Source organism: Gadus macrocephalus, chromosome 7 (assembly GCF_031168955.1).
Source record: "Gadus macrocephalus chromosome 7, ASM3116895v1".
Lineage (NCBI taxonomy): Eukaryota > Metazoa > Chordata > Actinopteri > Gadiformes > Gadidae > Gadus > Gadus macrocephalus.
Genome location: NC_082388.1, coordinates 13,910,901 through 13,938,770, shown reverse-complemented (window position 1 = coordinate 13,938,770; position 27,870 = coordinate 13,910,901). Strand labels below are relative to the sequence as shown.

Below are 27,870 nucleotides of genomic sequence, written 5' to 3'. Positions count from 1 at the left end.
ACCATGAAAAAAATGTAGTTATTCACATCCCTAGTTCTTACCCCTTTCTATTCCCTGTCCGCGGTCCAACATCGACGTCTGCCCCAACATCAAGCACTATATTTGGTACTTTATTTATACTATTGTATATCTTTCCAAAAATGTTGGCTGAGGCTGTAGGGAGAGTTAGTTAGTGATAGTTGTTTAGGTCTAGTCCAGGCCGGCTACGATCCCCTCATGCTTGCCAAAGTAACATTTGGATGGCATCTCTACAAATCTTTTACATGCTCCCGATAGTATAAGTACTGCACCAGGAGGAAGGTCGCCGACACCCTTTTGGGGTGCAGCCCGTAATCGCTTATGTATTTGGATGAATGGCCCCAAAACTAAATGCACAGCAAGGTTGGAATTAGAAAAACATGCATTATAGCATAATAGGCTTTTAGTTAGGCAAAATGTTACTCAGATAGCAGACTGGCTGAAATACAAAAGGCTTATCCTCAACTTCCCACACCTGCATTTAAAGCGGGTCAAACGGGGCCAGTAAATCAAACCGCCTATCTCTACTGTGCAGTAGCGTTAGCTGTATATGGGAAATATTTCTACATTGGAATGCTGCAAAGATTCTAGTCACTGATAAAGAATGTTGTCATCTCAAATGCAATGAGGTGTAAAGAGATACAATTGAGCCCAACAGGAAATTTTGAAAACTAAAGTTCACTGCCAATTTGGCAGTGGAAAAACAATGTACTTTTCTAAGCAGAGAATCCACAGGGCTGCTGAGCAAGGATTTGTTCCTGTACTCTGATAGAGATAAGTACAGCAACGTGTCCCAAGCAGGGAAGAGCCATGCACGGGTCCAGCTGTGAGCGGCTTTTCAGCGGGTGGCCTCAGAGTAGATGGGACAGCTGCTGGGAACAGGAGCTTTCTCTCCAGATTGTGCCCAGTGAGCCCCCACTACACAGTACTACCAGGTCAGATAGGACTGTTCACCAGTAAGGGCCTTTTTCCATTATTCTACACTGGCCTGGTTTTACTTTTCACTGGTCAGCCGAGCGCAGCGGGAATACACATCTCCAACAAGGCCGTAAGATATATTTTTCACTGATGACATCTTTGTCATGAGTCCATCGACACAAACAGACAAACACACACTTATTGTAGCCCGGGGAGTTTTGTTATAGTCTACTGTGACATTTGATTCATTTGTTTGAGACACATTTTATATGTTTGGGTTGTTTCAGAAGGACTGAACAAGCAATTATATCCACGATAATTTAATTAAGTCTTGTTTACACAATGGTCAATGTTTCACACGTTTCCAGAGGGCCAGAGTATCTCCTTGATATTAGGAGAAAACACGTTGAATATCAGACAGCGATCTAGTATGAAATATGAGAGACCAGTCTTTAGACCAAGACAAATCGGAAAGACTATCTGCCTTCCTTAACCTTTTCAATCAACTTGTATAGTTAAAGGAACACAACAATTAAAACAAATCAAGCATTAAGTGAATCATCATCTTGTGAACGACACTGCAAAGCGTGGGCGTTTAACCAGTTTTGGAAATACAAACCAGCATGGCATGGTTTGACCGTCCAGTCTAAATGGGCCAATGGAAACGGGCCACAGTAAGCAGTGACTGCTCGTGGCCATCAGCAAAGGTCAGACACAAACTATCATCACACAATAGACCATCAACGAAGAAAAGCCGTAAATGTACTTCTCATTTAGAGGTTGCCAACATAGACAAATGGATCAGTCTGCATGTGAATACATCTGTTGTAGGGTCAACAGAAATTATGTACATTTAAGATATAGTCAAGCCCTGGGATTAAAACCTGGCATATCCCGAACTGTACATCATTACCGTCACTGTACAAATCTCTTATTTTACATTGACTGAAACAAACAAACAAACTTCACCCTGCCACTGCTGGAGTATTCTCTGCGTTTCCCACATCCCCTCCGTGTTGGCCAGCTGTGACGGTAAGAAGTCGTGGCTTGCAGTGCACATGCATGGGCAGGGACTTCTATTAACATTAGCTTAGAGCACCACCCACAGCGGCGTCCTATTGGTGTGCCCTTACCACTCATTAGCCCACTTTCAGAGGGTCCGATGTTGAAAGGACTGGGTCAGAGTCAATACGACCTTTTATTGACACCTTCAATTCCCAATTGTTTTTTCTAGTTATTTTTTAACGTGCACACACCTAACTGCGATATAACACTGTGACAGAACATGAATTTGGATACAACGTTGCACGCTGTTGGACAATTTCCCCGTTAAGAGTGGTGATTTCTCCATAACATTCCCTATAAATACGCAGTGAAGGATAGAATTTACGGCAAAGCAGAAATGAACAGCAGAGCAGACGCTGGACGAATATACAATCCAAGGCTGCATCCAAATACTCGTACTTGCATACTATATAGTATGCATTTTGTAGTATGCGAAAAATCTAGCGTGTCCGAATACTCTAGTATGCATTCTGTAGTACGGAAGTCGTTTCCGAATGCATACTACCGCCAAAGTGAACCACGGACCACACTACGCTATCCCACAATGCAACCGGAGTCTGGTAACAAACGAAGAAGAGATGGCTGACCCGACACCACCAACAGCGGCTTTTTATTTGTGTGTGTGTGTGTGTGTGTGTGTGTGTGTGTGTGTGTGTGTGTGTGTGTGTGTGTGTGTGTGTGTGTGTGTGTGTGTGTGTGTGTGTGTGTGTGTGTGTGTGTGTGTGTGTGTGTGTGTGTGTGTGTGTGTGTGTGTGTGTGTGTGTGTGTGTGTGTGTGTGTGTGTGTGTGTGTTCAATAAAAAAGGAAAAATTAACTTCAATCGTCTTTTTCACGGAGTAACAAATAACTGTAAATTTACAGTTATTATTATGTATTATTATTATTCCAAAAAAAATTACTTACCACATATATACAACATAACCTGCCGGTAAGTCGCTCTACGAGATGACCGACGACGACGCCTTCTAGCAGAGATATCCATTTCAAGAGCCATTCGCGTAGAAAGAGACATTTATTTATTTAATAGCAACGATAACAAGACGGAAAACAGGTAAATTTTGCCGCCATCTGGGGGGAGATACGTCATCTCCAAACATCCGGTGGAGTTTCGGCGGCGTTCAGAGGCGTTCTACGCATGTCTGTAGACCGTACTACACAGTCAAGTGTAGTATGGTCAAGTAGTAGACACTAGACAGAAATAGTATGTACTAGGTATTCGGATGCAGCCCAAGTCTCTGAAGTTGTCAGATGGGCCCCTCATCGCAGGGGCCACAGGCACACCATCCACCACAGAGGTAGAAGAAGGAGAGGCGGTTTTGTCATTTCTTCTTTTCTTTAACATCTAAAGATGGACAGTGAGAGTCGCGTTTTAACACGCTATGGGGAATAAGGTGGTCATCGTTTTTTGAACCCAACGACAACGTTGGATCGCTCTTTGAGGGTAAACAACTTTTTAGCCATTGGGCACACAAATGTAACTTGCCACAGCTCTCTCTCCTACAGATAAACAATCAGCAGATTGAACCTGTTATCAAGCCGCTTTAAAGGTCTAAGTACATGGTAGTTGGTGGTTTTCATTTGTTTTGGTATGCTTATAGCCATTCTTTTAAATTAGTTTAACACGAAAGTTGAAGAGCAAAGGTAGTGATTCAGAGCTGGATTATTGCAGCACCAACTTAATCTAATGTATTAATGAGTAGGATCTGTTGCACCACCTTGTAGAGTGTTCTCCAGTCGGGCAGACTGACATAAAATCCTCCAAGCAGGAGTGGCGAAAGCAATGGAAGAGAGGCCCATCCACTAGAACCAAATATGGAGCAAGTGACAGCCAGACAAGTGCATGCTAGCAGACAGCCATGCCTGCTAGCCAAGACAGCTGACACACACACACACATACACAGCTTAAAGGACTCCTCACTGCTGTCACGTGACCAGTGACATCACCTGCAGAGCAAGAACCTCTGGAAGAAGACGGTGGAGATCAACTGTTGGACATTGTCAGATATCCAGAATGGATGTTTAACCTGTGTATCTTAATTACTGTTAGCATTGGTATTTTCTACAGGCATAAAATTGTCGAAAATTTTAGGTAATTCAAAAAAAGAAAATACACTGGTATCCATTTGGTAAAAACAAGGGTAGAGTACATTCATTGAAAGAAGGAAGAACGAATTTGTCAGACATCGTCTGCACAATCCTCTCCCGGTTCCCTTTCCAGAAAAAGTAATAGTGGTACTGGCCCACCATGTATTAGTGCACCATGTGCATAAATGGGAAATAAGACATGTATGTATTGTTGATGTTTTACCAGGAAAGGACAAGATGGAACTGGAGTTACTCAAGAACCTATTTACCGGCCTATCATTTTTTTTCGTCAAAGCTCAAGAGGTAGTTTGTGAGGAGAGAGATATCGAGCCACTGAATAATAATACACCCATGCAATAAAAACATTAAAAATTGTATTTAGTTAAAATTTTCTAATGAATATGAGCAGATGAAGGATGCGTGAAGCACCCCATGGCAATATTGCAAAAAAAAAAGGGGGGTGCAATGAAATGTGCGACCCATGACCCTAGCCCCTTTCAGGCATGGATTGATCAGTAAAGATATAGGACTGAACAGTACACTAAAGGTCTGGACTTGGGTATGAAAATGAATTGGTAAAGTAAAAGATGCATGGCGTGGTCACAAATCACAGGACTCTTCTGTCCAATTAAATCGATGCAATCAATATGGTTTAAAGCGACTCCTTGAATGCCTATTTAAATTTGTTTTGTCCCAATAACTACCAATGCCAACAACCCACACCCTTGGCCCGTACTTACACTCCTCCCTGTAGAAAGAGCTTCACAACTTCACAAGACCCGTGTTCCTATCAGGGTCTGCAGATACGCCGCCAAGACACTGATAAAATACACTACAGCTGTAGAATCTCCTGTACAGGCCACTCTCTCCCAATTCTGCGGAGGATGTGTACCAGCAGCGCCGTTAGTCCGACCGCTTTGATAACATCTATACAATTATTCTATAAAATAATTACTTATAACCTACAATAAAGACATCCACCAAAATGAAAAAAGTTACTTTCTGGTAGTTAACATCCCAGAATCAAGCAGAGAAAGAAGCCATGTCTTTGAGGTTAAGGAGTTATCCGTTGCCACAGCATTACGTTGACCAGGGTAGGCAGAGTTCCCCCTGGGGTTGCCAAGTTTACAGAAGTGCCCACCTGCACGAACATCCCAGCCTCAACTGAAAGCGTAATGTACAGCAGCATAGCATCAACCACAAATTTGAATAGCAACTCATGCAGTTGGAACGTCTTTTTTTCAATAATTACATTGTAGGCTGCCCTAAACAATAGCCAACTAAGACTCAATTCAACTGGATACATCGGCTCATTGAAGACCGGAAACCGGTGAATAAACTTCTGACAGCAATATCTTCAGCCCACTCATTGGTTAATCGATTAAAGCATCATAATGCTTATGTGTCGTATTTAAATATTTTTGGAGCAATTCAATGAAAGAATTAGACAATAATGATGTATCACCAAATTTAATAAATTTATATTTATGAACAGATAGATGGTTACCCGACAAGCCCTTGCTGATAATCCCTGTTATCCTGTATATTGGTTCCTTTCTGGCCTATACTATGTGATTTTAACTTTCTCCCTTGACCATTATGTCAGACGTTTTTTTTGTATCCTTTTATTATTGTCTGCCCTAGTTATTAATATTATGCACTGGCTTTCCTCATCAAAACTTTCCAAGGCGGCCCATCTAGGAGCGGCCACGTATCAATTCTCAGGTTTAAATTTTTAGGAATTAACCAGTTCAAATGAGTCAATAATGCCGCTTTTCCACCGCACATGTAGCTCGACTCGACACGACACGGTAACAGCACGGGTCCTTTTCCACCGCAAATAGTACCTCCTGGACGCGGGCGGGGTCGGCTGCGCGAAAGGGCCGTGACGTATTTTTGTATGCAACGCAAACAACACCAACGCAACCCACACATGGACAGAACCCACATAACAACAATGGAGGACATCGATGCGATGGTATTCGTGTTCGTATTATTAGCTGGCATGTTGAAGAAGTTGAAGAAGTGGAATATGTTGGCTGCGGCGCTGCTATGGCTGTTACCAGCATGGTTGCCATGTCGCTCTCGTGACTTCGTCACACTCTCTGGCCAATCAGTGGCCGGCCGTCTGCCGACGTCACCTTTTAGCATCGGCTCAGCTCGCTTGGAACCTAGAGCGAGGCGGTACTAGAAAAAGCAGCCACTTCAGGTACCAGATACCATGTTTTCGCGGTGGAAACGCAAAAAATGCGAGCTGAGTCGAGTCGTGTCGAGCTGGTACCATGCAGTGGAAAAGCGGCATAAGAAAATGCAGCACCTTTTCAGGTAAGCATTCAGCCCTCAGGGTTCCTACAAAAACAGTTACTGTACGTCCACACCAGGAGCGACCAAAGCGTCGAAGACGCTTTGGTCGCTGCGAATTTTCGCTGCGAATTTTTCTGTTCGCTTTGGTCGCTCAAGTCGCTCATGACGTACAATTCAATTATGCAGACGCATTTAAAGGAGCCGTATGCGTTTAGTAGGCCCTACAGACAGCCATATCAAATATTGAACTCTCCCATACACCTTGACCATATTGCCGAGACGGTTTTGCTTGTTCGATAAAGTGCTTCGACAACAAGTAGGACAGTGATTCCCCCCAATATAAAAATCCTAAAATGTAGGCTAATTACAACCGAGAACAAAAAACCCTGCGTGCTGTAGTAGTTGAAATATGTTTCACTGATCTGGATCTTCAAATCATGATCTGCACTCATTCGTCGCATTCAAAACAAATAGACGTTAGCGCACATGGCTAATTTGCATACGTGCACAGGACTGGTTGGCTCCGCAAGGCAAATAATGGAACATATCTATCTATCTAGGTCTTTCTGTCTATCTATCTATCAACGCGTGTCTAGTTTTAATGTGATGTATTGTGTGTATGTCCAGTCAGACTTGTTCTGTGTGGTCTTGTAGGCTACTGTCCTGTGTGGGACGAACCACCTAAATGGATTCCCGACGATTTGTGTCGTTTGGTATTAATAAAGACTTGACTATCTATCTATCTAGACTATTTAATTAAAAATGATTCACCTCAGGCTCCGTGAATAGTGGGGAATAGAGGGATAAAAGACAAGAGATATATCCCTCGTCATTTATCCCTCGTCTTGTCGATTAGTTTGTTTATGTGACGGTTTTGTTTAAAGCATGCTACACGCGATTGGTTGGTTAGATTGGTGGCATGTAGAGCAAATTATAATGATTCCCGCTTAAATACGAACGTTCTAGATGTAGCCTATAAATTCTCCCGCTTATCATCACTTGATATCCAAACCACTATGGCGTTTCGATCTCTGAACTGAAAAAGGGTGGGTTCGTACAACACCGGGTGCCCAGTTACAGCCGCGATTAATACTTCAGCCGACATTTTGTTCAGTGAGTGAATAAAGGTAGGTAGGAACCAAAGTGCCTGCCGATGTTCCCTGGGATCCACGCAAGCGAAGAGCGTCTACATTCCGATTGGCTGTCAGCGTTTGGTCGCTGAAGCGAATAATAGTCATTTGCATAAAGTTAAAAAGTTTTCAACTTCTTTTTGACGCTCTGGTCGCTCAACTTTGGCCGCTGGTAGCGTTGGTCGCTTTGGTCGCTCTTGCCCATAGAAAGTGAATGACTTCCGGCGATTTGGTCGCTCAATTCGCTTCTGGTGTGGACGGACAGTTAGGCAGGGGGAGGGGGCGTTAGGATGAAGAGCCAATAAGTACTGTAGGGCTGCACCTTCAATTGGGAATGGATTTAATCTATTTTTAAGAAATGATACTCGAATGATATACTCAAAGCTCTTCGGTCGCCTACAGCACATTCTCAGAACACGAATCCCAACAGGCAGGGATTACACGGATGGCCCTGGTCGGGTGTGAATACTGAGCATAATCAGAATTACTGGAGCTTACGGTCCACACGGAGACCGGCCACTGATGATTTCATCTATGTATTATATTAATTGGCCGACTGTTTATTATATTAGGCTAGAAGTGACTTTTATTTGAATTATATAAAGGCATTTATTTATAGGCATATATATTTTAAGAATCAGACATGAATGTGCACATGGTTGTAATCTTGTGAAAGGTGACTTTGTAGAGGGTCGTTCATTCAGCAGAGATGCCTCGTCTACAGACAACTGTGGCAACCCCCCCCCCCCCCCCCCCAAAAGATGAAGTCAACGTAAACAACCAACATGAATACCTTCTCGCAGGGCAGGCCCTACGGCACGCTACATTGCAAAGGAGTCTGAGACGCTGTTGCTTCGACCAACACCTCGTAAACCAGGATACAAAAACAAATGTGTGTCAAATCGCAAAGAGGGCAGGATGGCTGCCTATTTTTTAACTATTATGCATTAACAAAGTAGAATACTCTTAGGGAAAGAAAACATACATCTCTTCTCCCCTCCACCCCTTGACCAAGACATTTTCTGGGGGAAACTCTGTACTTTTTATTTTAAACTCACGTTATATCAAATTAAAACAACGCTCCAAGAAATAGTACTAATTCAAAGAAAACCAGTCGAAAGTCCCTTCTATTGTTCAGAGTACTGGGAGAACTGACCCTTAGAACTGGGGACTCATTGGCCCTTTGTGGAAGTTTCTGCAGCCATTAAAGGAATGCTAATGTATCAAAATGAACTCATTGGTCTCTCCAGACCAGTTCTGTTTGACCAGGACTTAGACAAGTCACCTCACAGGACAACCTCACACTCTTCCATACCACCCACTTAAATTAGCTTGAAATTGATGAAATACGAATACCAGATTTCCTCAAATATAGTTTGACCTTTAAGAGGGTCCTAAAAACCCCAAGTTTTGTGCCGAACCTTCAGATTACAGACAAATTGAACTTGATATAAATTTGGCAGTTGATGTGTAAACATTTTAAGGATTTTTCTCTTCAGTGGAGTGCATTACATGAAAACATTCCCTGGATTTATTGAAAGGACACAAAACACATGTTTACACAAATGAGGTCATGTTATTTGACTTCACAAGGGCACATGCGTGTGTCCTTGTTCTGAGGTTTTGCACGAATATGGTACGGGACGCAGATCTACTCTACTGCTGCTTAACGCTGTTTTAGGAAGATATAGGCCTACTTGAAATATCATATGATGGGGTGCATGATCTGTGACATGTTTAATGAGACTTAACAATGGAAACCTCATATGCTTAACCTGAAATGCCAAGAAGATCAATAAAGTGGTACCTTACATTACACTAATTTAGCTGACGCGAGAGATCTAAGAAACATAGCCTAACAGATGTGTGTATATGAAAACCCTTGCTTTGCATTAATGCACTTATTTACAAACAATGGATACAACAGTACAATGCTTAGTCGATTTTTTGATATGAACATATTCAGTTTCCCTTATTAGGTCATTCTAGCAGACATGGTCGCCATGGTACAACCTTTTAATACATATATATCGACTATAACCTGGTAAACAAACTCCACTTTTATGTGACGCAAAGCATTATAAACTACATCTATCAACCATCTTAACCAGCCTAGTGATACAAGTTGTATAAATTGTCCTTCAACGAGGCAGGAGTAAACTTTTAGTTTGGCCAACATGCAACACATTATGGCCTAGCTCACCAACAATACACAGCAGACAGCTGCATGTCAATGGGGGATGGTGGGTCGCTACACGGACAGCATGGGGGACACACGCGTGGAGAGTCAACACCACGTCGCCTCTACAGCGCACCACGTTGCCAAGTGGGATCATGGGACAGAGACGTCGTCATGCTCACGTCCACAGCAAAGCAGCTATACGTTTCAAATCACTGTCAATAGACCAACATGTGTCACATTACCCTTTACCACATGTATGGCAAACCTGGCCGTGTGAGCATTCTCGACTCACGTCATAGGACGTTCTGAACGCAATGTTGTGTTGGCTAGTTAGCATAGCTTGTTATGCATTACGATTCAAATGATCGATGTTGCGTTGAGAATAGATTGACCAAACAGTCTCAAATGGACCTGCGCAAGGCACCACTCGTTTTCGTAAGAAAAGGGTTCACCTCCCACGTTACGCATCAAAGCCCGCAGCCTGAAGGCCAGCGCCATTGTCCCCATGCTGCCCGGAACACGTGGAGGAACACGTGATGCTCCCGATAAGCTGCTCGTCTTAATGCTAACACCACAAACCTTTTAGAACCATCGTTCAGACTTCAGGAGCATTGCCTTGTAATAAAGCCGATCTGAAGGTAAACGCGTCGTGCAATGTGAGAAAAGCACCGTTGGGCGCCCGTTACCCAGGGCTAAGCTAGCCCACTCATAGGGAGGCCTTGCGGTGGGACTAGGCCCAGGAGGACTTTGAGCTATTGTTAGCTAGCCTGGTAGCTAGGCAGACACCCAGAGCCTCATTGGGTCCAATGCTGGACATCAGATGATCCCGAAGCAGACCAGCGAGTCGCAGTCCAACATGCAGAACCCGAAGTTAGAACACGCACATGAGAAACTCATGTGTTGTCCTCGTTTAGACGAGGATGAGGGGGCGGGCAGGGCTGTTTACAGGACTAACACTGGGCGGACAGAGACCAACGTGAGGCTCCCAACAGTGGAGCATGGGTGTAGAAACAGCCATGCTCCATGGTTTACCTAAATCAATCGCAACATAAAACCATCGTTTTTGATGACACCTTCAACAAACTCTATGAATAGCTCCACTGATAAACAAGACAACTGTTGTCGATCCAACGCATGAAGCTGTTGATAGAGATGTTAAATTGGATTAGATGAGTCTTAGGCACCGTTTGGTGGGATCAACTCAGTGGTCCCACACTACAGCCAGCTCTACCTGTTATGTTCCCCACAGCACGCTAGGCAACGTGTCTTTTGCACCAGTTCCTCGTGTTATCACCATAGACAGAACTGAGAACAGCACATTTCTTCTATATATAGCGAGGTAACCAAGCAGCAGTCGTCAGACAAGAGACCAAGCATACCAGTGCAGCCATTTACTCCCAACTGGAGCTCCGCTTGCCCAAAACGGACCCTCGACAGCTGGTTTGTCATCAGGCAACCAAAACGTACACGTTAGTTACCCTCATAATCCGTCCAGAGAGACACAAACACAGAAGGAGGATACACACCATGAGCTTGTCCGTTCACGTTGACCACGGTTACCGCATTCATCTTCTTAGTCCATGGGTTCACCTTGGGCGGGGGGGCTTCAGTAAATTCCTTTTGGTTGCCTTTAGAAGAGTCCTCCGTCAGGTTGTTAAAAACCATCTGATCCGACGTCAGGCTGTCTTTGCCCTGGCTGTGGCTCTCCTCTGTCCCCTGTTTCGGGGTCTCCTCGTTGTCCGCGGTGTCCTGCTCCGGGTCGTCCGTCCTGGAGCGGCTCCCCGCAACGTCAGTACTCCTCCGCTTCGCCCCTGCCTCGGAACACACCTCATCGTGGAGCATGTTGCCCGCATGTCCATGCTCCTCTTGCTTGACAAGAGGGTTGTTGGGCAATAGAGCCTCCACCTGAGTGGCCATTTCCCCCTTTCCTCACGACACCCCCAAATTCGCCTTCAATTCGGGAAGAAAAATGAAGTATTCGGTGGAATCGCCTGGTATCAGCTGCTTCTCCACTCCACCCCTAGACCAAGTAACCTTCAGTCTAAGACGCAGAGTGGTCAATGCTAAATTAAAACATATAAAACGCCCGGTATTCTCTCAAAATTACAACCTTATCTCTACCACTAGTAGCAATATGGATGATCCCCACCACGCGATAGAAGGGTGCGCGCACGCACGACGTAAGGGGAGTAGCCACGTACCACGGGCACGCGCACCAGGGCTGAAACCACGGTGACGCTTGTCTCGGCCTCCTACAGGAGCGAGTTTGTAACCCAGAATCCACCAAAAAAAACAACACTCATTCCCACACACAAAAAAAAATTCAACACACAAGCACGTGTTTGCCACTGGAAGAGCACGTGTGCTCGATCGTTCCAATTACACGCTTTATTTTCCTTTTTTTTGCCATCTGTGTTGAGTGCGCGTTGAGTGTTGTGTTCATCGTTTATTGTGTGTGTGTGTGTGTGTGTGTGTGTGTGTGTGTGTGTGTGTGTGTGTGTGTGTGTGTGTGTGTGTGTGTGTGTGTGTGTGTGTGTGTGTGTGTGTGTGTGTGTGTGTGTGTGTGTGTGTGTGTGTGCGTGCGTGCGTGTGTGTGTGTGTGTGTGCTGCATACTGTGACTGAGCTGAACAGTATAGCCCATATGTCATGTAGCCAGTTCTCCAGCAAGGGGAAACATGTTCTTTATGTTTGGTTTACCTGTATAAAATGCAGCTATGGACACATTCAAGACACAATTAAAAGCTAATTTACAACCGTTTGGACTTAAATCACACACGTTGGTAGAAGAATATAAATTTGTCACTCATAAAATTGCATCAACAAATCATGGTTTTGATTAAGGTCATCATTTTGCATATTGATTGATACAATCTTTCAATAACATTCGGTGGTCTTGAAGACCCGTGTCTGGATACAGCCAGCAATGACACGTGGGATCTTCGTTGTTTTTTAATTGTCAAAGGAAATGAAAAAAATATATATTCAGGCCTACATATTCTGTATGCCTGAATAAATAAATCTATTTTATACAGTACAGACTGTATAAAAGAGAGACAGCTAGGCTGCCTTGTTTATTAAGTGGGTCTTAAATAGCAGACCCATGGGATCAGGGATCAAGGCAAAGGCCTATCTTGACCCAATGTTACAACAAGGTGTAATTTAGAGGGTTGAATGGGTTAAAATTCTCGTTAAACACTTTATAGTTGAAAGTTAAGCTCTTTCTTTATGCAGAGAAGAAGTGCTTTACTGGGCGGGGAGGCATGTAGGATTAGAAGGATGGATGTCAAGTTAATGCTCATCGCCAACAAAGATACAAAAGCCTATGTGGATTTTGGAAATAGTGGATGGCAGGGCTTGTTTGGGCTTGCAGACATATGTTATGAGTAGCACATTGGGGTACTGACCTACATGTAGGATTCTAAGGCCAGCATGAATGTGGCAGTATCCGCATCACTTTGCAGCCCAATTCAAAGTTCCCCCATGCCAGCCACCCCCCTGAGATTTTGAAATACCACCTTTGGTTTAGTTGTGACAGCAAGGCCTTTTAGACGAGTGAGTCAGCAAATAGACATTTCATCATGCTTCCAACAAAACAGGCCTTCACCCAGAGGTTTGGCCCTTTTCTGGAATAATTTGAATGTTTGTCAAATCATGGTATATATGGTCCACATGTTTGATTCACAAAACATTAATAATAGATCCGTCACTGACTGCTACTCCCTTTCTATCTCTCTTACTTTGCCTTAATGCCGAATGCCATTATCCACAACAGCCAGAGTAACACCCACCCACACCCCCCCCCCCCCCCCCACACACACACACACCCACATACACACACCCACACCCCCACACACACACACACACACACACACACACACACACACACACACACACACACACACACACACAGAGGCAGCTCCAATGCTCACCCTTATCGAGAGTTGTCCTTCATACTGTAAATATGTACTGGGACACCTATAGAGAGTTCACTCTAGTGGCCTAGTGGAATATAATCAATGTATCGTGTACTAAGATGTTAGAATTAATTTTATCAGGAAAGATCTTTGGAACCCGACTTCATGAGACGACATGAGACTAAACTCTTTGTGTGTTGGTGTGTTTTTGTGTGTGCATGTCTACGTGTCACCAATAGTGCAAACCTTCCTCTCCCAATCTCAGGAATCTGAATAAGTTTCAAAATGTGACAGCAGAAGCAAAGCCACACAAATATTGTTAGCCTGTTTTCATGCCGGTGAAAAATGCCCTCATCAACGTGATCTGAAGTACAAGTCAATAGTGAACCTAAAGCCACAATATCTTACACACTCACCCATTCCAAACTCGAAGGCAACGGTACAATGTACATAGAAAAACAACCCAGAACCAAGACAAAGTGCACACTAACAAACACACACACACAAGCACACACACACACACACACACACACACACACACACACACACACACACACACACACACACACACACACACACACACACACACACACACACACACACACACAACACAGCAAGCCATGCATTAACACACACATAAACACACACACACACCAACCCACACAGCAACACCATACTTTCCCCCCTGTCCCCTGCCAGGGCCCCTCGTTGTAAACACTGATATTTGGTACGGACGGCAGATTCCCATTCTTTGCAGATGATGACATCAGTGACATGTAAATCTCTCTGGCATTGTCCAGTCCTCTGGAGCTCTTTAGCACCGCAATCGCCAGCCAATCGCCAGCCAATCGCCAGCCAAACGCCAGTGGGCCCCAGGAATAAAAACTCCAGTCAGCAACTGGTCAGCAATTCACAATAGAAAGCTGGGAAATGGCAGTGTAAGCAAGACGGGCAATCCTTGTTGACCTGGGCCAGGATGATGGCTGTGGAAATATTTATATAGATAAATATATACATTTATATATATATTTTATACATATACATATATATATATATATATAATATTATAGTATATAGACATGCCAACTGGGACAGAACACGCACACAAAAACCACAGCATGCACTGACTTGTCAGGCTGTTATTAAAAACCCTGTGAGCAAACGCTGTACTCCTTCAAATTCTCCTCCCTAATGGCCTGCAGCTCTAATTTACCAAGTAAACGGGGGACGTGTCAAGATGTCAGATTGCCTCACAATTGCGTAGGAGTGAAGCTCACCTGGTAATATGTGAGTCCTGTTGTGCTAATCTATGGTTTTGAAGTAGTTCAGTAATATATTATGATGCCACACTTTTGGTTGCGTCGGGTTCTCTTAAAATCATTAAAAAATGGGCACACATTACTCTATATTACAGTTCAAATCCCATATGCTTCACAAAAAGACAAAAAAAAAGAGACAAATAATCCCTGAGACCAAACGACTCAGGTTATTCAGACAGTTATTCCGACACAAAAATGAAGGTTAAAAAGCATTGTAAATGTCACATGGGTCCTTTCCCTGTCAGCCCTAAAGCCTGAAACCTATTGGGGTAGCAACATTCATGCACGCTACACTGGTTCTTTCTCAACACCAGTGTATGGCCCTCCTAACCTGCATGCCTTATATCTTCAATGAGACAGTAACCACTTAATCAGAGAAAGGACACCAAACACAAAAAAGGAAGAAGAGTTGCAAAAGTGAAGATATATATATGTATGCCATTGGGTCACTTTAATTCAAAGAATCTTACAATAGTGCATAGAGTGCAAATACATGTGTAGCCCCAAAGGGAACACAACCCTGAACCCTGTCCGGGTTGAAGTGCAGAAACAATCAACTAGTTCAATAGATCTTTTCCATTGAGAAGCAATGGAAAATACATGGAAAGTTATCAGATGCATGGGTGGGCTGTCCCGTAATCAGCCACTGTAAGAGCAGTGTTCAGCCTATCAGGATGGGGTGTACCCTACATGGGAATGACTGATAGCACTCAAAGGGTTGTTCATGCCTGCCTTCTCAGAAAGTATAAGCATGTTTACAGACTTCTGGCACTAACACCCCCCCCCCCCCCCCCCCCACACACACACACATACACACGCACACGCGCACACACGCACACAGTACATACAAACACACATACAGTACACACACACACACACACACACACACACACACACACACACACACACACACACACACACACACACACACACACACACACACACACACACACACACACACACACACACACAGAATACAACTATATTATGAATAAGTTTGCTTTATGGGACATTGTATCACTTATTAAATGTAGTGCCAAAACATCTACCTCAGGCATTTCTGTGGAAGTTTTATAGGTTGAAACATATTTGTTCCATGTTGGGTTGATAGTATCATATTGTTATGACATTATACAATTATTATTATTATGACAAGAAGTTAAAACGTCATGGTAAATGTAGGATAAACCTTAATCCATCTTATCAACACGAGCAAACACTGAGTTTAGGCAATTCACCGCTTGCGCAAACTCTTGCTGAACGTTGGGGATCAGCCTTTTTCCGGTTACAAAAGTACAATAAAGGGCAGAGGCCTCGGGTTCATTCATTATTGTCTCTATACCACCATCTAGTGGCTAGATATGATTCCATTGCAACAAATGCGGGATGCCTGCTGGAATTTGTTAAAGAATTTCGTTGGAGGGACATCGACATTTTTAGCAAGGGATGGTCTCATCTTTGTAAGGTTTGATTTATTGGATCAATTACATGACATGAACACTTAAGGCCTGTAGCAGACAGGCCCTTCGACATATAGCCTAGCACCAATTTGGCACACGCCATAAGAGACTCGTTGGTGGGAAAAAGGATAATCTCTTTACTAATTGCAGTTTTCTTATTTCTGTGAGAAAGGTCTTGCTAGATGGGCATGAGATTGAGAAGAAGGCCTACCTGCAAACCGACTTTAGTAAATAAATATATTTCTTCATCTTTCCAGATGGTGGCACTATTTTCCACGCATTTGTAACTCCCTCACAATGTAAACAATATAAACAGCACTGTGTCCCCTTAGTTTGAGTCTGATGGGTCCATGGTCTATAGGGAATGTGAGGTGGACGTCACACCATGTTGAAAGTATGGTGGTCATTTTAAGAGGTTGCCTCTTGGGTCAAGAAGTAAAAAAAGAATGACACCCATGTACTTCCCCAACCATCATCAGAAAACATGAGCTCTGAAATAAACAGGTGCAAACCCATTCAAGGCTCTATATCAAACAGTAGAATGATACAATGTATTCTAAAGGAGGAACGGTAACGACTGGCCTTCGATTGGGGATAATATTGGTCCAGGTGTAAATTAATCATTGCATATTCATTACCAAAACCCAAAAAGTTATAAAAAGAACAGCCAACATTTAAAACGGATCAACGGTTCTTCCCTTTTTGAATTTGAACCCAGTAATGCTTCCCAGACCGTTGACCGAAAAAATATATACATTTGAAATGTGTTTTGAAGGGGTTCAACTTGAAAGGCCGTAATTGAATTTCAAAGAAGTGAAATCTAAATGAATACATTCAGATGACTTTGTTTGAATTCAAAGGTGTTTACTTTTCCATATAGCCTACAAAATGCACTAAACATTAAAGTAGTGTTTTACTAACTGATCAACACTACCGTAGGAGCTTTTTCATCTTGACTGTTCTGTCCCATGCTATGCACACGCAGCATTTTATGGTTCAGTTACGCTGCCACCTGGTGCAGATCCTAGTACAGTACAGAGATCCCTGTGTTTTAACATACTATAAGGTTCATATAGTGGACGCCAGGGGGTAGATCTATCGGCGAGCATGCAAGGCTCATCTCTGGGGAAACGGTATTCCGAGTTGTTTCCTCCTACTTCTCAAATTTCTGATTAAGCCCAAACGCAAAGTATACGTGTCTATGTGTGCGCGCGTGTGCGTGTGCGTGTGTGTGTGTGTGCGCGCGTGCGTGCGTGCGTGCGTGTGAACGAGTCGTCTGGACTCTAGGTACTTTTGAGCAATGCTTTGGAATTCGTTTTTTAGCCAAAGCTTTCCACGTTGCTTTTCTTCTGTGCATTTGTTAAGGGAAGTAGGGAAGTTAAGACCCAGTTTGTCATCCAAATGGCGTTAGAAGGCAGAACAGCGGTGGTGACTGGTGCAGCGCAGGGGATAGGAAGAAGTATTTCTGAGATACTTCTCAAAAACGGTGCCAAGGTAAAGTTTTACTTGCCAGGCGAATTTAATTCGGAATGTGAAATTCTGCATGTTGGTCAGGAAAGTATTTTTAAAAAAAAATAATAATAATAATAATGCCGTAAAGTGATTATCGGAGACTATTGATTTAATTTCTCAGGTTGCACTGTTGGATGTCGCTGAAGCTACTGGGACCACCTTGAAGAAGTCCCTGGATGGGCAATATGGACCGGAGCGCACACTGTTCATCCCCTGTGACGTTCAATCCCAGCAGCAGTTTAAAGGTCCGATTCGATTACAGAGACCTTCGTGGAAAAATACAACTTAATGACTAGATTTGGTAATTGTATTTTGTTTGGTTTCAAACAGCTGCCCTACAGAAAGTTGTAGAGACATTTGGACATCTTGATATTTTCTGCAACAACGCGGGTATCGCCAATGAAAATGACTGGGAGAAGACTGTCTCCATTAATCTGGTAAACCCAAGAAAACTGGTTTTGTATGAATATATATATATATATATATATAAATTCATAATTAGAAAGATGCGTGTATTATGCTTCATGCAGGCCTACACTGTAAATGTTTGACTGTAAATTTACATTAACACAGTGTGTTAGTGTAAACACATTTACCTTAAATATTTCACAGTGAATTACAATCAAAACACAACCGTATACTGTACATACACAGCTGCCATGCCCATTGATTTTTCTGCGATATAGCTGTAGGTAGCTGTGGAATAACAGTATCTTGCTATAGTATTTTCTTAAATTTTCTGTAATAGTAATGCAACTCAACCATATTTTTCACTCAAGAAAACCGTAAAGCATTTTACATTCATTTACAAATGTACAGTTAAAATAGTTCTCGAAGATACAACCAAACACTCATTAGACCAGCAAGAATGTTAAAGGTGACATAATTATACCACAAGGTGTGAGTGTGGTTAGCAGTTACAAGCCGTTTTGAAAATCTGCCTCTTCTGACATTACAAGTGGGCGCGTCTACCTATATGAATGATGGATAGAAGAGTAACGTTTGCCACAGTCCGGTGGTAGACTGATTTATCCAGCACACATCTAGGTGGACAAGCCCACTTTTGATATCAGAAGAGGCAGATTTTCTAAACGGCTTGTAACGGCTAATCACACTCACACCTGGTGGTATAATATGTCACCTTTAAGCCATCATGCTGCTATCAGGTCATCCACAACATCGAGGATGGGGTGACAGTGGTGCTCAATATTAGGAGGGACAATTTGTGCGTTAGAAAACATTCCTCACCCAATGATTTGCTCAAATTGATGAAGTTGTGTTACCAAAGAAGAGCACCTGGACGTGTGCTCTCTCTGCAATGCTATATCAGAAGGAGAAAGTTGTAGAGTTGGGCTGCTGTATTTGGATTGACCAAAAGCAGAGAGGACCATTCAGTCCACCCATTCCCACATTGAATCACATGAATCCAGTGTATCCTGGTAATAATTAACAGTGTCTCCCTATCCTAGATGGGCGTTGTGAGAGGATCTTACCTGGCTCTGGAACACATGAACAAGCTGAGCGGAGGCCAGGGAGGAGTGATCATCAACATTGCGTCCCTAGCAGGTAAAATGCCACTGTAAAGTGAGCACTAATACCAGGAGAAATAACTTCCAAAAGACTGCTTTAAGCTCAGAGTTGGGATAGCGGTGTAAAGAATAATCAATACCATTCGGACAATCAATACAATGGTCGGATACGACTTAGTTGATTCAAAACAAAAGATCGGAACCGACATTCGTAAAAGATCAATACAGCGACCAAAAACCACCATAGCAGCTTTTGTGGAAATTAAAATATATTTTCTATTTTACAGTTTTTTTCCATCGCTAACGAGCGCTTACCTATACTTAAAATACTTTTTCTAAACTCTTAACACAGACTTACACCTACAAAACACAATTGGCCAAATAGATAATTTTCTTCTCAAAAGCACATTTTGTTAACTATATACTAACTCTTCATTTCAAAATCTTTCTCTGCACACACTAACTTTACCAAAACACTGGACATCTGACTCAAAATGAAATTATTCTTTCAAAGAATAACTCTTGTTTTCACTTCACAAGGAACATGCAGCCAATCAAAGTACACCAGGTTTCAAAATACTGGCTATTGTGGACATTACAAAAACTGCATAGACTTTTATGTTTCAGTTTTACAGGTATTTGCATGCAAAACATGCAATCCACTGTTTTTTTACACCAAATTTTTTGGTTGGGAACTGTACTGTATATCCACATGTAATGTTCACATTCAAAAGCATTCCAGTAAAAAGCGAATCAGTTTTTTTTACTGTTTACTACAGGAGGTATAGTAGAAATACTGTTTACAGTATGATACAACAGAAAACGTTTTACAGTATTGTTTACTGTAAAGTTAACTAAATATCCATGAACAAAAAAGAAACAGCAAAAAGCCCAGTAAAAAGGGAGAACTAAAAAAAAAGCACAAAATTCAGGGTTAGGCCACAAGTTTTCATCCACATCGCATCTGATGTTATCCAAGGCGATACACCTTGGATAAAACCGCTTGGAATGCCTGATCCACCCTTGACAATCATCAACTGTGATGTCCCTGCAGCCAGCATCCATGGCTTCAAGGAGGGACAACTGGTCATGTGGCTGATGGTCATAGACTTTCCACCTCCATGTAGAAAAGAACTCCTCTATGGGGTTGAGGAAAGGTGAATAGGGTGGAAGAAATAGACGAATCAGTCTTGGGTGGACCTCAAACCATGCTGTAACTGCTTGTGAGTGATGGAAGGCCACGTTGTCCCAGGTGATAACGAAGGTCCTCCTGTTTTCACCCTCCTGATCCTGCTCTGGAACCAGGCGCTGGTGGAGATCATCGAGAAAAGCAAGGAGGCGCTCGGTGTTGTAAGGTCCAACCTGACTGTGGGACCGGCGTGGTCGCCCCACGTATCTGGGATACGGCCAACTGGGAATTCCGAGTGTGGGCAAAAATGAGGGCAACGGACAGAGGACTAAGAAAAAAAGTGAAGTTTTAATGTCTCAAACATTCACACAAAAATCTAGCAACGTTTCAAATGTAAAGGAAATGACTGCATCCGTCAGCAAACATAAACTAAGAAAATATAACATTGCATAGCCTAACATGAAACTAGCATAGCGTTACTAGTACTGGCCTCACATCAAGCCAGCACCTACCCTCAGCCTCTCTAACACCAAATGAGCAGCCCTTAAATAGGGAAATGCCAATTGGCCCAATCAAGGCCGTATGGGCCAGACCATTAGTAGGGGGGGGGGAACATTCTTCACCTAAAGCTACATTACTATACTGCCCCCTACCGGGACGGAAGACTAACTTCCACCAGCCCAATCTAATATATATGGGCCGGCGATCGGCATAGGCGAGCTAGGCGACCGCCTAGGGCGACAAATGCGTTGGGGGCGCCCTCTGGTGGCGCCCTTAATTAAAAAATATATCAATTAAAATATACGACGCGAACGGAGAAGCGAGGGGGCGCGGGAGCAATTGTCAGGGCGGCCCGAAACCGTCAGCGTAGCACCCCCACTTGTGGAGGAGTGATCACTTGTGGAGGAGTGATCCTGCATTTGAAATTGCCGCACACATAGTGATATTTGCCCCTCTCTGTCCAGGAACATCAACTGTGGCCCTTTTTCCAATGACATTTCTTCCACGTCGACGCCTTTTGGCCAGATTAAATCCTGCCTCATCCACGTATACGAATTCATGAGGGGCCTGGTTGGCCTCCAATTCCATAACTCTCTGAAACAAAATTTATGTAAATCATGCCATTATATTACTATATACCATACAGTACTGTAACCTATTACTGAGTAGGTTACCTACTTGAAAAGTGCAAAGCTTATAGAACTGTACATTGAATTGAATATACACACTATACCTGGACATATTGTTGTCGTAGCACCTTGACTCGCTCACTGTTCCTCTCAAAGGGAACAGTGTAGAGCTGTTTCATCCGCACTCTGTGTTTGGACAATGTCCGCGTAATGGTTGAGAGGCTGATGCTATTGATATTGTGAAATATCTCTTGGTCCTCCAAAATTCTGCTTTGAATCTCATGCAGTTTAATTGCGTTATTTGCAACAACCATATCTACTATGGCAAGCTCTTGTTGATGATTAAGGAGCTTACCTCTTCCCCCAGAGGGAGGAAGACGTTGCATTCTTTTGAGGGACAAAAAAAATCAACATATGCATTACTGTATGGCCTCATTGACATGTCAAGTGAGAATAGAAACAATCCATGTAAAATGCAAACTTACCTGTTGGTTTGTTGAAAGATGCGTATAATTGACGCAAACGTTGACCGCCCCAAATTGGGCTGTACTCTTTCACCAGCCTCCCTTAGTGAAAGACCGTGGTTTATCACATGGTCAATGATAGTGGCACGAATTCCATCACTCACCACTGCCCTTGTAGCCCTTAGAATGCCACCACCACGCATTCTTATACCTCTACCTTGCCCTCTCCTTAGGCCTGCTCTTCTCCCTGGACCTGCTCCTCTCACTACTCCTGCTCCTCTCACTACTCCTGCTCCTCTCACTACTCCTGCTCCTCTCACTACTCCTGCTCCTCTCACTTCTCCTGCTCCTCTCACTTCTCCTGCACCTCTCACTACTCCTGCTCCTCTCACTACTCCTGCTCCTCTCACTACTCCTGCTCCTCTCACTTCTCCTGCTCCTCTCACTACTCCTGCTCCTCTCACTACTCCTGCTCCTCTCACTACTACACCTCTCACTGCTCCTCTCACTGGGCCTGCTCTTCTCCCTGGGCCCCTTGCTCTAACTCTTCCTCGTCCAGACATCTTTTTCGGTTTCTGTTTCCAAAAACATCACTCCTCAAAGTCCTCCTTTTAGTAATGCCATTGATTCTAAGCCAGAGTGGAATCAGCTGTGGTTGACCCAATATACCCAACATACATCAGCTGTGTGTCAATTATTCATTTGTTTGTTTATTATCAGCTGAGATATATTGTTTTAGAACTGATATTACTGTATTACAGAAGCAGAGGTTTTTATACTGTATCTAAGGTTTGGAATATTGTGTTTGCAATTGTGGGATGTTGTGTGTTAACATTTGTAAATAATACAAAAACAATCCATAATTTTGTTTGGAGGTATAGCTTGTCTGTTAAGAAAATGTAAGCATTATATAAATGTGTTCACTGACTGCATATTGTGTGAAAACAACATGAAATGTGTGAATGGTATGGCCACAAAGGACCGATGTTGTGCTAATCGTGTTTAGAGTTTTGAAAATGTGACTACTGTTTAGAAAAACGCTTGTTAGCGACTGAAAAAAACGGTATTAAATAATTTATAACATGATTACCATCTATAAATTACAAGTCCTCTTCAGAAGCTCCCAGGGCCTTTAAAGTGTGTACGCGAATCAAGGACAACCCCCTTAATAACTGCAAGTATTGTGTTGATTGAGCGAAAACCTGTCAAAGTGTCAATAAAAGTGGAACTGTTCAGCGCGCCTTTGTACACTAAAATCACCATGAATATGAGGCTGGGAGCAGCTTTCATTTGTAATTTGTCACTTGAAATAATTAAAACCATGTTTAAGAGAAAGGAAAAATGTTGGAATAATAATAACAGTATAAATTCGAAATCTTTCTGTAACCATAGCAGTATAAGTTAATAATATCTCATCATATGCTGGTTCTCTGGCTAGAAATGTAATGAAAAAGATATTATTAAAATCGGTAAAGCTAACAGGAAAATAATACATCTAGTCACAACAAAGGTCTACTTCCCTGTATGCATTAGCCCTGCCTATATATTAAACATATATATATTCAGTGTCTGTATCGTTTTTTGTATCGTAATGATAGACCATGTATCTAGATGTATATCGGTTTGTCTGAGAGGGATTTGTTGTTTACATGCATGTGTCCCTTAAATGGTATTTACCCTGCCATGACAATTCCTCTGTTTAATCCCTACGTGTGTGTGTGTGTGTGTGTGTGTGTGTGTGTGTGTGTGTGTGTGTGTGTGTGTGTGTGTGTGTGTGTGTGTGTGTGTGTCTGTGTGTCTGTGTGTCTGTGTGTGTGTCTGTGTGTGTGTGTGTCTGTGTGTGTGTGTGTGTCTGTGTGTGTGTTACAGGACTTGGCCCACTTCCAGGTGCACCCATTTATACAGCGACCAAACATGGGGTGGTCGGTTTCACAAGAGCCATGGCGGTAAGTAATGTCTTTGTCCTAAAGGATGGGGAGCTGAGGTTTGAACCAGAGCTTTTCACACATTAGTGATATTGCAAGCTAAGCCTTAATCCTCTGGCAGGTTCATTGACCTTAACCAAAGAACCAATGTTTGCACTCCAATTGCACGTTTGGTTAATATGTCATTTAAACATACTTCCCAAATGCATTGAAGTCTGCAGTTGTAATTCCAATTTTTAAAACAGTTGAACCAACTGAAGTGAAAAATTTCACTTCAAGTGAAGTGGGATGAAGTGACAAGACTCACTTCATCCCATGCAATTCGGGTTCAGGAAAAATCATTCAACTGAGATGGCAACCTGCTACCTCAAATATTGACAGTGGGAGTGCTGTATGTGCGGTATTTTTGGACCTGAACAAAGCATTTGATACTGTTAATCAAAGTGTTCAAAAGTGTCCAATTTTAATTTGTCTGTGGAAACAATGAAATGGATGGAAACCTACCTCTCTGGAAGAAAACAATGCATCAGAGTTGGGGATAGGACTTCATCTTTCATTGGCTGCTCTGTTGGTGTCCCGCAGGGCTCAATTTTAGGACCTTTGTTGTTTAGCTTATATGTAAATGATCTGCCACTTGTATGTCCAGAAGTGGACACACAAATGTATGCAGTTGACACGGTCATCCTCGCACATGGAAAGAACAGATGTGAGGTGGCCGCCAAATTAACAGAAGCAATGGCCAAAAATTCTGATTGGCTCTCCTGTCCTGCCTGACACTTAACATCAGCAAAACAGCATGCATGTACTTTTATGATAGGAAAAATGGAAATCAGCCTGATATTATTGTTAATGGAGAAAGGATCCAGACTGTTTCACATTTTAAATATTTAGGAATAACTGTTAACTCACAGCTCTCATTTAAGAAACATGTGAAGCAGGTGTGTAATAGAGTCAAATTCAATTTAAGGAATTTTAGGTACATCAGGAACCAGCTTCCTCTAGATGCAGCAAAACTTTACATGCACTCCATGATCTTTTCACACATCTCATACTGTATTAATGAGATGTGTGGTCACCAACTGGAAAAACAACACTTGCTCCAGTGCAAACCCTTTACAAACAAACACTCAAAGTACTGGACAAAAAGCCATTAAGATATCACCACTGTAACATAATTCAAAGACATAATCTTATGACCTTTGAAAGTTTTGTGTTTCTTGCTGATGTATGTTTAGTTTATAAAATAATGCACGATTTTGCCCCGCCTCTGTTGAATGAGTTTGTGTCACTGCGCTCAGAAAATGGAAGGAGAACTAGAACGTCCAACAAAGGGGAATATGTAGTACAGCACAGATCCACTGAGTTTGGCATGTCCGTTTTTTCAGTTAGAGCCACAAAGTCTTGGAACTCAGTACCAAGCGAGATAAGAGAGTGGAACACCTTTGCTGGTTTTAAATGTAAGATGAAATCATGGCTGAAATTGACCCAAGCATGTACCCATCATGCATAGACTGTTGTCTTAATGTTGTGATGACCTGTTTTCTTGCTGTGCTGTTGTTGCTGTTGTTGTTGTGGTGTCCTAATGTTGTGATTTTATTGTTCGTATTGAGTTGTTGTGTTTTACCGTTGTCAAATTGTGTGTTATTGTTTTTATACTTCAGTGTTAGGTTTCCCTTGACAGAGATGTTATCCTCTGTTTCCTGCCCATGGGACTACAGATGAAAATAGCTTATAGCTTACTCTGGCACTACTAATGAGCTGTGCATTGTCCCTGCTAAATAAACAAATAAATAAATGTTATCCCTTCAGAGCCATGATCAAAGTGATGAGCAACTGAGTTTACCCCTGTATCCCCTTTCTGTGGAAACTACCACAATTGCAATATCAGTCTGAACAGCAGACATATATGCTATGCAGGTGCCATAGAACACAATGCATAAGCTGTTGAACTCAGACACAAGGCTGAATTCATCACTAACTTACTACTTTACTTACATCAAATAGAGATTGTCTTCTCTTCTGCATCTCACCTTTGGTTTGTTGAACAGATTTAATTACTGAACAACTGGCCGATGTTTGTGATGTTCTCTTTGATGTTCCAGGAAACCTCTAAGAGGTCAGGCTATGGTGTACGCTTTAACACGATTTGCCCTGACTTCGCCAAAACGGACATCCTCAATTACCTGGATTCAACGGCAACACTTGGACAATTCGCCCACCTAGCAGATCCGACCAGAAAATTTGTGGAACAGCATGGACTTTTGGAGTGAGTTATTGCCTATTATGAGTCGAATCCTCTTAAATTGTGAATATATGTTTTTGAATGCCATTACATTTACAAATATGTTTTGATGTTCCAGTGTGTCTCAGGTGAGCGAAGCCTTCCTACAGCTGGTGTTTGATGAAACCAAGGATGGAGCATCTCTCATGGTGCTCCTCAAAGGATCGCAGTACTACACGTCTAACTTCCTCGAGTGGTCTGATATTTGAGAAAATAGAAGACATTTACCAAAAGCCATTGAAAGATACGACTAATAGATACCATCGATTTGTGTTAGCTGTGCTAAACAATTGTAATCTGTAGTGAAGCCAAATCATGGTCTTAGCATGCTGCTTTAATGATCTTGCAATCTCTGTCTTTTATAAGCCGTATATTTTACTTTTGAGGAATGTCATACAAGAGGGAGTGCTGATATTCAGTATAACAGTACGACTGTGAATGTGATATTGCTTTATTACTGTCTCTCATTTTATTAGTTCACCTGTAAAGCGGAGTGATACCAGCTCAATTAAAGTCCTAGAGCTGTTATACTTGTATCAGCACTCATGGAAGGCCTCTTGTCCAATGAAATTACTATGTCAGAACTAACTGTTTTAGAATTATTAATTGCTATTAGTAGCATTTAACTTTACCAGAGGTAGTCTTGACTTGCAAATCAATGTCGAAAAGGCCCTAACTTCACCATGTTTAATTAAATTATCAATGATTCCTGCAAGCCTTTTCAACGTTTAAGTAACAAGAGGGATGGGTCAGTGTTTCTCAGGCCGATGACAGCTGAACCAGCTGCTGGGCTAGAGTTCATCTACCTTAAATTTACACTTTGATATCACAAGATGATACATTTTAATGTCGGGGTCATGAACTAACTATAATTTGTAAATGATTAACCACTATCTGTTTCAACTCCATCGATTTGTATCAACGTTCTCTTACAATGCAAGAGTTACCCAAACATGTTTTCTTTTATATTGCCTCACATGCTTTGAATAAACACACTTGTATCTCTCGGCCATTGAACCTCTCTATGTGGACCTATAAAGTGTTCTTTTAAGAGGTCATTATTTTATACACTTACAATTCATCTAGGTGTTAGAGAGATGTTATCCTTTCAATAGCAGAACATTCAAAATAGGCTCCAAAGTCACATGTTATTGCAGTCTATGGACGTAAATGTCCAACTGGATGTCCAATGTGCAGTAGATCTATAACACATGCAACAAGTCAAGTAAATAACGTATGCCAATTTTTTGAACAACTTTGAAACACACTGGGTGGGAATTTGGACCACGTCTATCGTTTCTGTATGCACTGTTTAAGACTCAAGAGTCAATTCAAGAAAACTTTATTCATCCCCAGGGGGCAATTAAAGCTTATAACAATTAGGCTAATTTATTTTAGTAATAAACATACAATAACACACAACAATCATATAACAAACATATCACAAACATACAATAATCGGAGGCCACAGATGACATGTTATACATGTCCTCATTTCACCCGG

General features: G+C 42.3%; 2 protein-coding genes across 5 annotated transcripts in view; one reads left to right on the top strand and one right to left on the bottom strand.

The window, feature by feature from the left end:
• Positions 1-11,885, bottom strand: part of larp1 (La ribonucleoprotein 1, translational regulator) — a 52,327-nt gene extending 40,442 nt beyond the window's left edge. For 3 of the 4 annotated variants that reach the window (XM_060055672.1, XM_060055673.1, XM_060055674.1), the window contains exon 1: positions 11,229-11,885. In XM_060055672.1, the coding sequence (XP_059911655.1) occupies positions 11,229-11,619 (391 nt within the window). In that variant the 5' untranslated portion in view covers positions 11,620-11,885. Of the gene's footprint in view, positions 1-1,905; positions 2,125-11,228 lie in introns of those variants that run through there. The other variant, XM_060055675.1, reaches the window with a different exon arrangement.
• Positions 11,886-17,670: 5,785 nt separating this feature from the next.
• LOC132460893 (15-hydroxyprostaglandin dehydrogenase [NAD(+)]-like) lies at positions 17,671-27,378 on the top strand. The gene is made up of 7 exons (XM_060055857.1): positions 17,671-17,890; positions 18,030-18,153; positions 18,239-18,345; positions 19,378-19,474; positions 24,030-24,106; positions 26,188-26,351; positions 26,446-27,378. Exons 1-7 carry the CDS (start codon positions 17,798-17,800, stop codon positions 26,573-26,575), a joined length of 792 nt encoding a protein of 263 aa, XP_059911840.1. The 5' UTR covers positions 17,671-17,797; the 3' UTR covers positions 26,576-27,378.
• Positions 27,379-27,870: the final 492 nt, after the last annotated feature.